The sequence below is a fragment of the Quercus suber genome, unplaced genomic scaffold (genome assembly GCF_002906115.3).
Source record: "Quercus suber isolate HL8 unplaced genomic scaffold, Cork oak 2.0 scaffold_851, whole genome shotgun sequence".
In the NCBI taxonomy this organism is placed as follows: domain Eukaryota; kingdom Viridiplantae; phylum Streptophyta; class Magnoliopsida; order Fagales; family Fagaceae; genus Quercus; species Quercus suber.
The window spans coordinates 205350-221614 of record NW_027070281.1 but is presented as its reverse complement, the minus strand read 5'-3'; the positions used below and the strand labels follow the sequence as shown (position 1 = coordinate 221614).

Genomic DNA, 16265 nt, shown 5'->3' with positions numbered 1-16265 from the left:
CACTATGAAGTTAATTACTGCATCTGAATGAGCAAGACATCCCTGAGAATGGCAATATATAAATAAGATGTAGAAATATTCAGCAGCCTGATTTTATGAATCCTTGCAAATAATCTGTAAATATCTGGAGTTTAATCATGTAGCGATGTCAAATGCTTCTCAAAAAAAAGTGTGGCTTCCTTAAATGCTATTTGATGCACAGTTTTGGGTATAGATGATGTATCCACTTGGGGGGCTAATTGTGCTCAGTTCTTCTAAAGATGAAAATTTTGTCACAACTTGTTTAAGCAGTGACTGAGTGGTTGACAATTGCTTTGACATGAATGTAATTTCCTTTCTACCGCTCTCATTGCATCACTTTATCAAGTTGTGACAATAAGTTGTCTCTCTACACTCTATTGTGGTATCAGATTGCATGCTTTTCGGTTATAAAGTAGTAGTATCTGGATTGCGTACGCCGCCATTCTAGATTATGGGGAAATTAAGCTGGACATGTATTGAAGGACCAACCTTATATTTGCATTCTTTGACGGTGTATGCTATTAGCATGTATCTCTTGGGTTAAAGGCATGGTCACGTAGGAAATGACCCTAAAAGCTGATGGCGAATTTGTTCATGCTTAAGGGAGGGTGCACCTCAATATCTTATAACTCTTGAAAGCTAATGGTGAATTTGTTTGTGTAGATTTCTAGTGAAAATGATAGAATATGTGAATGATGGAATCTTTAACCTTCAACTTTATATATATAAAGGAAGTTATCATACAAATCCATGGAAAATTTCAGGAGCAAAGGCCTGAGTGCATGATGCGTGTCAAAGCTATCTTTCTATCTTAAGAAGCTCAGATTCGCGTGCGCTGCAGAAAGGAACAATTTATTAGTGAATTCACTCTTTTGTTTTTTCCTTTTTTTTTTTTTTTTTTTTTTTTTTTTTTTTTTATATTATAATTTTCTTCACATAAAAAGCAACGTGAAAGCTGTAGAAGATTTTGTATCAAATTCTATTCTAAACCCTTGAACTCTGTCTATCATGTATGGTTCTTTCATGCTTATCGTTCATCTTGATAAGGAATGCTACTACATCTCTCATGGAGGGTCTTCTATCTGCCATTTGTTCAGTGCACTCAAGCGCCAAGTCTAACAGCTTCAATGCCTTCTGTTGTTCATCTCCATCCCAGTAACTGATTTCCTCATCAAGGAAGCAAATGCACTCATCATTTTCCTGCAGGTTCTTCCTTGTCCAGGAGACAATATCTAGGCCTTCTTCAAAGCAAGGGTCCACTGGCAATTTTCTGCAAAGAAGCTCTAGTAGAATGACTCCATAGCTATATACATCACATTTCTCTGTCAACCGAGTGGAGTATGCATTCTCTAAAATGTAAATGAAAAGCACAGAGGCAAAGAAGATAGAATGTTAGCTTCTATTATCAATGTATCAATGTTGACAATAAAATATAAGTCATTATACTGATTTGTGACCAACCTGGTGCCATGTAGCCTAAGGTTCCTACAATTACAGACCTTGTGGTTGTGGAGCTTGAATCAGAATCATTAACCAATTTTGCCATCCCAAAATCTCCGATCTTTGGTTCCAATTCAGAATCCATTAGAATGTTATCTGATTTGATATCTCTATGGATAATTTGTGCCACACAATCATGGTGAAGGTAGGAAAGACCTTGTGCAATACCGAAAGCAATTCGATATCTAGTGTCCCAGTCTAAAGCCAAGCAGGGTTCACTCTGGTGTAGTACATCAAAAAGGGTTCCTCCTGGCATGTACTTGGTGACAATGTAGCCATATCCATATTTAATGCAATACCCTGCCATTCTTACCACATTCCGGTGCCTAATTAAGCTTAATGTCCTCAGTTCATGTCTAAAGCTTGACTTGGACAAGTCCACTCTCTTGACTGCCCAATGCTTTCTGGAGTTTGCAGATTCTGTGCGGTAAACAGTCCCGTGTTTGCCTCTACCAATCACATATTTGTCACTCAAGCCTTCCGTGGCATGCAGAATGTCTTCAAATTTTAGATCATCAGGTAAATCTTCGGTCATTGATCGACAATAATGAAGAAGAGATTGATCAGGAGTAAGTTTCTTCCCAAGGCCTCTAACCATTAATATGTAAATTAGAGCACAAATTAGTGTCACTGAGATTACAACACCAATAATCACACCAGCCAACACTTTCCCCCTTTATGAATATTTCTAGCTTCAACACAATATTTCTCTTCAATACCAGGCAAGCAAAGTCCTGTGTTTCCAAGGAAAGATCCTGGATATGAAGCCACCAATTTTAACCAAGTAGAAGGGAGTTTTCCTGAGATGTTATTGAATGATATGTTCACAAATGTAAGGGAGATCATGTTGTTTAGTTCAGTTGGTATCTCACCAGAGAAACTGTTACCTGATAGGTCAAGAATCTGTAACTTGTCTAGATTGCCAAGACATGCTGGGATACTACCAGAGAGCCTATTGTTGCTTAAATTGAGAACTGAACTGAAATGATGAAGTTCACCCAAACTGCAAGGAATAGTGCCTTCTAGCATGTTGCTTCCAAGTTGCAATTCAAACAGACTATGTGGGGAAGAGAAAGAGTCTGGAATAGCTCCATTGAATTTGTTCTCTTCAAGGTGAAGGTTTTGCAGTTTTGTAAGTGAGGTGATCTCCAAAGGAATGCTTCCTGAAAGATAATTCTTGCTCAGGTCCAGTTTGATCAATCTTTTACAATGTCCCAACTCAGAGGGGATACTTCCAGCCAGTCCATTGGAAGAAAGTCTCAAGAATTGAAGATCCTCAAGTTTACTGAGCTCTGGAGGTATGGTGCCCGATAGTCTATTTTCTGAAAGATCAAGCATTGTTAAATTGCTCCAATAACCTAATACTGAAGGTATTGTTCCTACAAGCAAGTTATTTCGAACTTCTAAGAAAGATATTCCAGAGTTCTTACTCAAATCAGCTTGTATATTCCCTTGTAAAAGATTGTTACTAAGAATCACCCTCCTAAGAGATGAACATTTTTCAATGCCAATTGGAAAACTTCCATTAAACTGGTTGTTTCCCAATGCCAAAACCGAAAGACGATTGCCAGTACATATACTAGAAGGGATTGGTCCAAATAGATTGTTCCCAGTTAAATCCAATTTAATTAGACCAGGAGAGTTGTTCTTCCCAAGCTTGTATGGCACCTCTCCAATGAGACTATTATGAGCTAAGGACAGGAATGTGAGCTTTTTCAAATGGACAATTCCAGATGGGATTCTACCAGTCAAGCTATTGTTATACAGAGCCAACTCCACAAGACTACTTATTCTACCAATCTGTAGAGGAATATGGCCTTCGATATGATTATTGAACAGAAGGAGGACCTCAAGATTCTCAAGATTGCAAATTTCCGGAGGAATTGTTCCTCTGATTAAGTTATTTTGAAGCCTAAGTTCAACAAGTGAAGAACAGTTTCCAAGCTGAGGAGGTAATGAGCCATCAAGCATGTTATCAAAGAGAAACAAATTGTTCAAAAGATTTAAGTTTCCAATTGAAGGAGGAATCTGACCCACCAGCTTATTATCAGAGAGAGCAATAGTTGTTAGCCATTGGCATTGAGCAATTCTTTCAGATAAAGTTCCATTTAGCTTGTTGCTTGCAAGAACAAGCTCTTGCAATCTTTCAAGACCCCACAAAGTCTCTGGTATTTCTCCTTCAATATTGTTTTCATTAAGATAGAGAACTTCAAGTTGCAAAAGACCCTTGAAGATCTCTGGGGGAATGACACCTCCAAACTTGTTATTGGATGCCATAAACATAGTGAGGTTGTGACAGTTGCTCAAAGAATGAGGTAAAGATCCAGAAAATGCATTTTCATGTATCCAAAGATTAGATATTGCACATAAAGGTGAAAAATCTGGTAAAGATCCAGTAAAGTTGTTTGAGTTCAAATAAAGATGCTTCATTTTTGGTAGATAGAACAGTTCACATGGAGGCTTTCCATTCAAATAATTTTTGTACAATCCAATATATTCAAGGTTGATGCAGAGGCTTACCTCAGGAGGAATATTACCAGAGAGAGAATTATAGCCCAAATCAAGCTGTAAAAGTCTCTTTGATTGGAAAATCTCAGGAGGGATTGGTCCTTGGAAGCCATTGTCATTGAGAAGAATAGTATTCAGTTGGCCACAGTTTCCAAGCAACTGAGGGATGCCACCAGTAAAATTGTTGCCACTGAGGTCAAGAGAGAGCAAATTTTTATGAAGGCAGAGATAGGAAATGGAATGGTTTAAGACACCAGAAAGTCCAAAGCCTGAGAGGTTTAAGGCCTTGACTTGAAAGCCATTGTTGTGGTAGCAATAAACTCCTGGCCATTTGCAAGGTGAAGAAGGTGAATTGATCTTGTTCCATGGCAAGAGATTCTGAGAATGTTTGGGAAGGCTGTCACGGAATTCGAGAAGGTATATGGCTGATGGAGCTAATGAGACGGACAAAGCTAGCATGAAGCTAAGAGAGAATAGAACATGGTATGAAAAGAGCAACATGGTACAATTTGTAAACATAGTGGATGAATAAAACGAAAATGGTAATTCTGTAGATGAGCTAATGAATTTTCTTCTCATGGGGTTTGGTTGCTACTCCTTGTATTTGCTATTTGTGGGTACTGAATCAAGTCTTTAAAGTGTTGCTAATGCTAAATGTTTTCCTTCTTTTTTTTTTTTCTTTTTTTTTCTTTTTTCCGAGAGGAATATTTGATGTGTTTCCACAACTTTTAAGAAAGTGTGGGATGCTTTATGTGAGTGAGAGTGGGTGGAAAATGACAGCGGCTTTAAGAAACATGCACAACATATTAGGTTGGTCGTATTCTGTGGCACTCAAATCAGAACATTGAGTACATTGCTAAAAAAAGGATATCAGAATATTGAGTATGTCACACTTGGATTCAAAGAAAAGTCTCTATGATGGGCCAGGTTGGCAAGCAACAGAGAGAACATGATGAAAACGGGAAATTCTTAGATGGTCCTGTACTACAAGGTCAGCAAGCTAAGTATTATCTGGGTTAAGTTCTTGTTGGGTATCTTTTGCTTAATATTAAATGGGTCGAGCTTTAATCGTGTTCTTTTAGTGGTACTTTGTTGGAGTCTTAGGGTCTGTTTGGATGGAGATGTGGAAAAGTGAGAAGATAGAAAATGAGGAAGAGATAGAAAAGTGGGAGGATGAAAAAGATTTAGTTTTCTCTCGTATATGTTTGGTTGGAAGGATGGAAAAATAGAGAGATGAAAAACTCATTTGTTTGTTTGAGAAGAAAAATAAAAAGATGAAAAATGTAATTCAAATAAATTTACTCGCATGCCTTACTATATAAAACTATTAAATCATTATAATTTTTTATTATATTCCTTCAAGAGATGGGTTCAAGTTACACCCAGTGTAACTCTTATAAACTTACACCTTTTTTACACCGTAGATTTCTAAGAGATCTAACGGTTAAAAAAACATCATTAAATATTATTGTTTTACACCTTATTACCTAATTAATACTAGCATTCTCTCTCTCTTTCTCTTTCTCCTTATTTATTGCTTTCCACTATTATCAATATCTAATGGGCAATCCTTAATTTATCTAACAAAAAAACTATGATTTAAAATATTTAAATAATATTACTCAGTTGTCATCTTATTGTAGTGTGCATATATATATATATATACACACCTATTGACATTACTAATTAATCCCGTAATGTTGATAACTTAATCCCGCAATATTATATTATGCTAGAATAACTTAATTAACTTCTATATATGCAGCTTGTACATGACAAGTAACTCTCTCTAAGACACACGAATGGGAAAACCTTACCCAAGTGGTGCTCCTCCCAAGTCACTTGAAAGTTGAAACAGTACTGCAACATTAAAAGGAAAAATAAGCTTCAAGTTCAACAAAGCATCCCTAAACAACACAGCTATACCCATTTTGAGCTAACAAGCTAGAGATTAGAGAGGGAGAGCATACATTAAGACTCCCCAAAATTCTAAGAGACCTACCAACAAGTTCTGGCAGCAATATCTTTTGGGTTAGGTTTCTTTTCTGTGAGTAACCGTCCCTGTACGAAACCATGGAAGTCCACAAAGATTAAGACCAAGTATAAAACATTGAAATAGTGAAAAAAATCCATTGATGCTCATTTTCCTTTTTCTTTTCTTTTTTTCCTTTTTTTCTCTGGCATATGTTCAGACTCTAGGCCTAGAGTGAATACCAAGGAGAAGATGAAGAGAGAGTGCAAAAAGCCTTAGTATTTATAGACAAAATAAGTTGGATAATGTACCCTTTTGTGCATTCTAGAATAGCATATATAAGAAATTAAGCCATTTTGTGGTTGCCAAAAGACACTAGTGTAGTGTTTGTGTTAGGGATTTTAGTACAAAGAGTACATAATGCTATATTTTGGAGGGTTTAATGCCGTTTCAAAATTTTGTAAGGTCAGCAAAAAAGTTAAGATAAAGTTTGTGTGGAAGCTTGGCAGTGACTAGGCAATAACATGCAAGTCCAAAGAAGTTAAGTTGATTTTTATAAGCCTGTAGATTGTTCAAAAAAGGAGAAAAAAATAAGTATCCTTAGCATGGACAAAGTATATTGAATAATTATTTACAAACTATAAATAAGTTCCTTTATTTATTTATTTTAAGTAGCAAATTGAAAGTCATTTGACTCTTGTTATGGGTAGTTTTGTGAAATCAATGATTATGGGATTATTTTTCAATTCTTTTTTGTTAGCTTGTGTTGAAGAAAATATTATATAGTGGAAAGCAATAAATAAGAAGGGAGAGAAAGAGAGAGAGAATGCTAATATTAATTAGGTAGTAATGTGGAAAACAATAACATTTAATGATGTTTTTTAAGAGTTAGATCTCTTAGAAATCTACGGTGTAAAAAAGGTGTAAGTTTATAAGAGTTACACCATGTGTCAATTGAACGCATCTCTTTTAAGTATTAACTCTACTTTTTTTTTCAATTACACAAATTATTTTTTATAAAAAAAAAAAAAAAACCTAAACACAAAATAAAAAAATAAAATATAAAAAAAAAAAAAAAAAAACAAAACAAAACACATGTTCACTAGGTTTCACTTTCATCCTCTCTACCCATTGAGCCAGGCTTAGAAAAAATAAAACAAGTTAATAATTTATTCTGTACCCAAATGCAATAGTAATAATGACTCCCTTGATTTGGATAGCAACTTTCGAGGGTATTTGTGTAATTCAATATTTGGTTCATCATTTCTCAGTTTTGTTCCCTTAGTTTTCCTTCCAAATCAGAAGGATATATATTTGTGAGCCCGAAGTGATTTTTTTCTACAATGTTTTCCTTCCCTCTTGTTTTCTCTCCTAACCAAACAAGGGAAAACAATATTTTATTCCCTATTTTTCTCTCCTCCTTTTCCATCCCTCTCATTTTCACCCCAACCAAATGGAGTCTTAGGATCTGTAAAACATGAAAATGGATTTTAGATTTGATTTATAATTTAACTTTATTGATTATTAGATATGAGGAATAGTTTTAGTTTTTGCTTCCTATATAAAAAAAAAAAAAGTTTTAGACTTTGTTGGATTTGATCCGATTAGAAATCTTTTGGAAGTGGTTGGGATCAAAAGTGCTAGTTTTAGGCAAAGCATCAATCTTCCACAGTTTTTTTTGGTGGCATAGAGAGTGTTTGTTAAAATGTTTCATAGAGTTTTGGTTTGTCTAAACTTGTTATGGCTTTGTATCCATGTTTATGTGGTACATTTTTTTTTTTTTAAATTTGTGAAATCCGGTGTATTGAATAATTTATTTCTCAAACTGAAAAAGGTATATGATTCTCTTTTTTTTTTTTTTTCTTGTATCATGTAAAAAAAATTACAATGTTTCACTTTTCTTTGTTATTTTAGTTTTGATTGCGTTTTATTCTATAGATCTTCTTAGAGACTAATTTTTACTCTCTAATGCTACGAGGAACACAATGGATTAATTTGCAAACCCATTTGATGTCATAATACCACCCTGGTTATTTAACTTTGTGAAGTGCAACTTCTCTTTGTTTTGTGATTTTGATAGATTTGATGTATGAGGCTTCAACATGGTTGCAGCTACTGAGTGAAGTTGTTGGACTAAGTGGCTTGCTTCTGTTATGATTCAAACAAGCCTAATTGGCATTCAACAAGGGACTCTAGGCTAGCTAAGAATGATGAGGATAAACAACATCAATTTTAGTATGAATAGTGTAAATATCTTGCAGCAACAACAGAATGGACAGATGACTAGCAAGGTCAATAAGCATGAGTGTTAGTTATCCAAGAGAGATGTTAGTAATCTATTGGTATTAGACTTTAGCCAATAAATTCCTTTTTAGGTAGTTTTTTCAAATTGAGTTATTATAGTTTATTTTTGTTCTTGTATATATTTTATTATTTGCTCTTGGGATATTGTCAAGTTGCCGTTTACATGATGTATGTCCTCTCACAAAATGTGTTTGACATTATGGTAGATTGCTCAAAGAAAATTCATGATTTATGAATTCCTAAACCAAGCAAAAGCCAAGAAAGTATCACAAGCATTGGCTATCTGTTTCATAAGGATTGATTTTGGATTTTTAAAAAGCCTAGCTAATCAATATTCATATATATTGTAATTGCAACCACTCAACAATGCCAATGTCATTGCAGTGCAAGTTTGGGTACCTTTAGAGATAGCTCCTACTCGGATTTCACAAGATTGAAAAAAAGCAGCACCAGATAGACATTTAAAATTCATTTCCCTTCAAATTGCATACAATGCATGGCAATGTGCAATTCAACTAATGATAAGCACCCAACTAATAACATAAACTTGCTATAGTGCACGGCAATGTGAATAGCAAAAAAGTTTTGCAATTGAGCTTCAATTTCATTGAATCAAAAACAGTAATTGAGCAACAATTCAAAATGTCATTCCCCTTCATTGAAGCACAAATAACAATTAAGCATCAATTTCAGAATGCTACTCCCCATCACATAAATTGGCTTGATAACATTTCAAAAGATAAATCACAAACATCATTATAGCTACTGAAATATTAAGAAAAGAATAACTGCATTTTCTTACATTATCTTGGTTTGTACCATACACCCTTGTAATGGTTTTGTATAAATACAAAAAGACGCTAAGTGTCAAAATTGGACAATACATATATTAAATTTAAAGCTTTAGTAAAACTAAAAATTAGTCCCATTAACTTCAAGATAAATGACTTCAATCCCTCATGAATGCTTCAAAATCTTTTCTGGTAGTGTAGCTTGGCTAGGGCTCCATCATCTTGCAATGTTAAAAAACAAATTTCAATCAACACAATGACATCCTAGAAGACCAATCTTCTATTTACTAGCAAAAAATGATTCATTTGGTTTCAAGTGAAATAGACCAAAAATTCGTCTAGAATTTAAATCATAGTTGCTATAAGCACTTTTCTAGTACCCTACACAACCCACACCTTTTGGATTAAAAAAAAGCCCTTATTTCAAGCTTGGCTAAAAACAGACTACAAGTACCATTGCAAAGACAACCCAACAGAAGAAAAATTATATCTACCATAATTCAATAATTTATCTATCATTTACTTGAATTAGAGCAGAAACCAAATTAAAAACCTAGTTGTATACTTGAATGGATGCACCCCCACTATTTGTAATTGCAATTAAAACCAACCAAATGCTTTAAGAATACTATCAAGTTATGCTCAAATTTGCATTGGCACTAGAAGTAACTAAGATAATGCCTCTCTCCAATCTTAACATATGAAGAAGCAATATCAACATGATAAATTGAAGTATTTGAAAGAAAAGTATGGACTCTGCCAACAAGTGGGAATTTAATAAAGAGACAATGCAAAATTCCTAATTGTAATAGGTGCTTACAAAAAATCACTCCTCCTTTTATTATATGTTGTAATTTCATGTCTTTTTCCTTAAATCATGCAAGTCATATGGATTTTTCCATTTTCCATTATATAATATTTACGGTAATCATTTCATTCAAAATTGAAACATCATTACAAGAGCTTAAAATTAAACATGATTGTACTATTATAGGATACAGAGTACAACTCAAGAATAAAAGCCAAGCAGACCACAGACCCAAACAATCTAAAAAACCCACAAATGCCACAACTTCTGAAAGAGACCAGATCAACACAATCCACGAATCTCACAAAACATATCTTACTTTCCTTCTTTTTTCCCAGCAACCAAACAGAGCTCACAAAAATAAATCAATTAAAAAAATGACAGAGAGAGAAATAGAAAACTTACTGGGCAGTGGTGTTGAAGATCAGTTGGGGTTGAGAGAAGAGTAAAAGGACTCGTAAAGGTGATTATGGCTGCAGCCCTGGCTGGGTTAAGAGAGAGAAAATGAGAAAGTGAGAGTTTTTGAAATAATTGAGAAAAAAAAAAAGAGGCGGGTTAGAGAATAGGGGTTTTCCCATTTCATGCGGATTAATGACATTTCTCTACCGTTGGATTAATTAAAGGGCTAAGATTTGAATTCGAACCTAACGGAATAGCAACACACTAAATGTCATTAACTCTGTTGCTGACTTGGTTTCTTGTTAAATGATATCAGCACTTTCTCTTAGGTGTCTCGTTTTAATTGGTTCGGACTACAAGGTCAGCAAGATGACCTTGTAATCTCGATCTAGCTAAGAATTTCCCGATGAAAACAAACATGACTTTCTCTCTCTCTCTCTCTCTCTCTCTCTCTCTCTCACACACACACACACACACACTTCATTTCTTGGACAAAAGCCTTTATGTTAAATTGTTGGCCAAAATGGCAATATCACTATTTTTGAAAATATTTTACAGTCTACCACTATTTCTGAAATATGTAGGGATCTATCACTAATTGGAAACTCGAATTTGGGGAACTTGAGTTCCATAGAAAAATTTTGAATTTTTTTTATTGTAAATTTGAAGGCTATTTTTTCAAAGAATTCGAGTTTTTAGAACTCGAGTTACACGCCAAGCTCAAGTTTCAAAAAAATGATAGTTTGTTAAATATTTCGCAAACAATAATAGATCTATACATATTTTCCCAAACAGTGGTATATGGCAATTTTGGCTTTAAATTGTTTATGGTATACTTTTCACTAGGATACTTTGGTATGGATTGATGTTGGGCATCTCTACTTTATAGTTCAATCTTCTAGATTGGATGCTTTAGCTGTTGAAATGAAAGTGAAGTTGTCAATGGCTATATTTTTACTATATGCTCTAGTATGTGTACAATGGATCTTATGCTAGGTATATTTTGATACTAAGAGCTAGGCCTAGGGTTAGTCTTAGATGGGCTTACAACATAATTAGGCATCTTGGACAATCAATCAATCTATATAAAAAAGCAAAGACCTTACATGAGAAAGCATGAGATTTTTTCATGTAGCACATTCCTTGAAATTCTCTTTATATATTTAGGCCTTCACCTCAATAAAATTTGCATTTATATCAAAGTATTAGTTCATTGAATTAATCAGTAGAGTAAATGCATATACTATTAAGTATTTGTTATATTAATTATTTTTAGTGATGCATTAATTATTAAGTATAATGAAACTTTGATGTCATTTTTTAAAGATTTATATGAGAAACGATTGATTTGAAATACGATATCTTTGCTTAAATTTAGCTGCTTTTGCATCAATTGAAACAAAGTCCAACAAAAGGAAAAATAAATTTAATAACACACAACCAAGAATAAAAATTTAAAAAAAATTGAATAATATTTGCATTTTTATTTTATCAAAACACTATTTGCATTTTTTTAGTAGACATGAAACATGTGTACTTGTATTGGTCATTATATCATGCAATTTCAAGTTTGTAAACATATATGGTATGATTAAATCACTAGACTAATCTATTTTGTTTAGAAAATAAAATACTAGAGATTACAATTTTTTACAAAGAAAATTATTGAAATATATTTTTTTTAATCCATTGATAGTTGGGGGGGGAGGGGTGATTTGAATTTGAGTGTCTCTTGTGGAACACCAAGAGGTGTCAACCAATTGAGCTATCTTGATGAAAATTATTGAAATATTGGAGTAAACTAATAACAACTGACACCGATGATACTTTTTGGGATTTGAAGTAGCTAGAACAAATGAAATGATTTAAATCAAAGGAAGTACTCCATAGAAATCTTAAAAGATACAGGTTTCATTGGTAGCAAACCAGTAAAATTCCCTATGGAACAGAATCTGAGGTTATCCAAGTATGGAGGTAAACCACTTACTAATCCTGGACAATACAGAAGATTAATTGGCAAGTTGTTGTACTTGACATTGACTCGGCCAGATATCACCTATGTTGTGCATAGGTTAAGCCAATTTGTGTCACAGCCTAGGGAACCTCATCAACTTGCAACTAATAGGGTGCTTCAGTACATCAAAGGTTCACTAGGCAAAGGTATCTTCTTTCCAAGTAATTCAGAACTGCATATCAAGTCTTTTTGTGATGCAGACTGGGATGGTTGTCCAAACACAAGAAGATCATTAACTAGTTATGCACTTTACTTAGGTGATTCACTGATATCTTGGAGATCTAAGAAGCAAGGAGTGGTCTCAAGGTCCTTAGTTGAAGTTGAATATAGGGTCATGGCAAGTGTGGCTTGTGAGATCATATGGGTGTTACAATTGCTCAAGGATTTGAAGGTTGAACATCCCAAGCCAGCCATGTTGTTTTGTGACAATCAAGCAACATTATCCATAGCTGCAAATCCTGTTTTTCATGAAAAGACAAAACACATTGAAGTGGATTGTCTCTTAGTGAGAGATAAGATTATGGAAGGCATGATCAAATCCTTTCACATTGCCATGAAAATAAGGGAGTTAGTTAGTTAGTTCATAGCATGTGTATTAAAATTGAAGAAGGTCAACACAGTAGAACAAGCATAGTAAAGAAGAAAGAAGGAAAGACTAAAGGGGAGTCCACATGTCAGAGAAACAAGAAAAAGCAAATAGAAGTGACAGATGTCAGATAGTAATTGGGTGTATTGATAATTAGTTAGTTAGTTATTTTTGAGGGAAAATTTGTTAGCCTCTATTTCCATGTATAAAAGCATAGGTGATAATTATTTGTATTGATAATCAGTTTTTCATTTCCTCTCTTTTACTCTGTTTTCTAATATGATATCAAAGCAAGTTCCCAAACAGAATTTAGTTCCCAAACAGAATTTAGTGCTTCGTTTTTCCTCTTCTTTTCTCATCTATGGCTTTCGATTCCACAACCAACACTCAATCTCAAATTGCACATTCAGTACCTGCTTCAAATGTAACGATAGCAGATGAATATGCAAACAATCCTTTCTTTCTTTCTGCAAATGAAAATCCAGGTCTTATGCTCACATTGCAAACACTAACTGGTCTAGAGAATTACATGAGTTGGGCGCGATTTGTGTTTTTGGCTCTAAGTTCCAGAAACAAGTTTGGTTTTATGGATGGAGTAATTGCTGAGCCTGATTCATCTTCTTCATTGTATAATTCTTGGAGTAGATGCAATACCATGGTACTTTCTTGGTTAACTAATTCACTTAGTCTGGATTTGAAGGCTAGTGTTATGTACATCAACAATGCCAGAGACTTGTGGATTGACCTCAAAGATAGGCTATCTCAGGGTAACACTCCAAGGTTGTTTGAACTTAGGAAGGAAATCATACATCTTGCACAAGGATCACTTTCAGTAAGTTCTTACTTTACGAAATTCAAAACCTTGTGGGATGAGTATGCTAATTACTAGCCTTGTACAATCTGTACATATGCTTGTACTTGTGGTTCTAAGCCTTCTCAACTAGATGCTCATCATAAGGAGCATGTTTTTAGGTTTTTGATGGGACTGAACGATGGTTATGGCCATGTTATAAGTCAGATATTACTGATTGAACCTTTGCCCTCTCTTAGCAAAGTGTGCTCTCTAATCCTGCAAGAAGAGAAGAGGAGAAACATTGGTCAAAGCTTCAACATGATTCAGTTAGGTGATTCTGCTGCTATGTATGTAAACAATAGCAGAGGTTTTCTTGGTCATTAAGGACAAAAGAATGGAGGTAAAGTTGGTAATGGCAAGAAAGATAGGCTTGTGTGCACTTATTGTGACTTTACTGGACATATAGCTGATAAATGCTACAAGCCAAAATGAGGTAACAAGGTCATGGCAAATCAAGTTGGTTCAATGCAAACCACAGGAAGTTGTGGATTTGATCCAAATATGCATTCTGGTTTTCTACCAGGTGGTGTGCATTTTGGTTTTTTGGCTGGAGGAGCTTCGCAAGGTGCTGGTGTTCAATCAAATTTGGCTTCATAAAACCATATTGGTCACTCTGGTGGAGGTTCTTTTGTGCAAGCTAGTCCACAGTTATCACTGTCATAGGCTCAATGTGAGCAATTTCTGAATTTTCTAAAGTACCATATGGTTGCTGGATCAAGCGATAATGCTCAGACTAGCCACCAAGCTGCTTCTGTTATAACTTCATACCCTTCCATTCCACATCCTTTACCTTCCACATCATCCTCTCCTTCTACCTCATCAAATTTTTCAGGTAATTCCTTTTGGATTCCACCTAATCATTCTCATTCTATCTTTGCTGCTCAAGTAGTTGATAGGCAAGCTTATAAATCCAACACTTGGATCATTGATACTAGAGCAACAAACCACATGGTTCATTCTGTTGCTTAATTGACTTCCATTACCTCAATAGTTCATACCTTTGTCTATTTGCCAAATGGGGAACAGGCCTTAGTCACACACATAGGCATAGTGCATATTTCTTCTACTTTGATTTTAACTAATGTCTTGTGTGTACCCTCTTTTACATTCAACTTGATTTTTGTCAGCAAACTCACAAAATCACTTTGCTGTTGCCTTATTTTTCTTGGTGATTATTGTTTTATTCAGGACCTTGCTCAATGGAGCACGATTGGTCTGGGTAAAGCACACAATGGCCTATTTCTACTACAAGATTCAAGTTGTAGATCTTCTACGCTGTATTTGCTGCTGCTATCACTTCTATTTCTTCATCAGCTTTATGGCATAGTAGATTAGGACACCTATCTCATTCCAAACTCCAATTTTTGAAGCAACTTGTACATGATGTTAATATCAATAAAACTGCTTCTTGTTGTGATATTTGTCATTTTTCAAAACAAAAGAAACTTCTTTTTACAGCTAGCACTCATGTTTCAACTAATCCTTTTGATTTACTTCATTGTGATCTTTGGGGTCCATTTACTACAAACACTGTTGATGGTTTTAAATTTTTCTTAACAATTGTGGATGATTTTACTAGATGCACTTAGGTATATTTGCTTAAACATAAGTTTGAAACACAAATGTATCTTCCACAATTTGCTACTATGGTGTCTACTCAATTTAATTGCAAAATCAAAACTATAAGGAGTGATAATGGAACTGAGTTCTATCTTAAGGATTTCTTTCAATCAAATGGCATTTTGCATTAGTTGAGTTGTGTTGATACACCTCAACAAAATGTTGTTGTTGAGAGAAAATATCAACACGTCCTCAATGTTGCAAGAGCTTTAAGGTTCCAATCTCAACTTCCTTTATGCTTTTGGGGAGATTGCATTTTAACTATTGTTTACCTCATTAATAGGCTTCCTTCCAAGTCTTTAGTTAACAAAAATCCTTATGAACTTCTTTTTAAATCTGCACTATCTTATAATCATCTCAAATGTTTTGGTTGTTTGTGTTTCATTTCAACCTTACCTCATAATAAAGACAAATTTGTACCTAAAACTAGGAAGTGTGTGTTCTTAGGCTATCCCCAAGGTATTAAAGGCTACAAGGTACTTTATCTTACTTCCAATTATGTTCACATCTCAAGAAACATTATTTTTTATGAGCACATTTTCCCTTATGCTCTTTCCTCACAACCTTCCACTTCCTATTTAGATGATTTCATTTTTCCTAATTGTACTTCAGAATCTTCTCAATCTATTGATATTGATAACCTTCCTTCCTCTATTTGATCTTAGCACCATGCCTCCTGCACCATCTGATGCAGCACCAGTAGCACCTAGTATCCTACATGGTGTAGCACCCAGTGCAGTACCTAGTGCAGCATCTAGTGCAGCACCTGATTTTGCAGATCCTGAACCTATTGCCCTTCCTTCATTCAATTCAACTCTTAGCACTTTACCTACTGTTTTCCCACTTCCCTTACCTTTAGCTTCTAATCCTACTCTTAGAAGGTCCACTA

The 16265-nt window shown here is 34.6% G+C and overlaps 1 protein-coding gene across 1 annotated transcript; it reads right to left on the bottom strand.

Moving 5' to 3' along the window:
- Nucleotides 1-714: 714 nt before the first annotated feature.
- LOC112032840 (leucine-rich repeat receptor-like protein kinase PEPR1) lies at nt 715-5179 on the bottom strand. Its single transcript, XM_024065609.2, is given in 3 exon segments — nt 715-1370; nt 1483-2171; nt 2174-5179. Coding segments are annotated over 3 exon segments (3411 nt in total). The 5' UTR covers nt 4531-5179; the 3' UTR covers nt 715-1005.
- Between the last annotated feature and the right edge of the window lie 11086 nt (nt 5180-16265).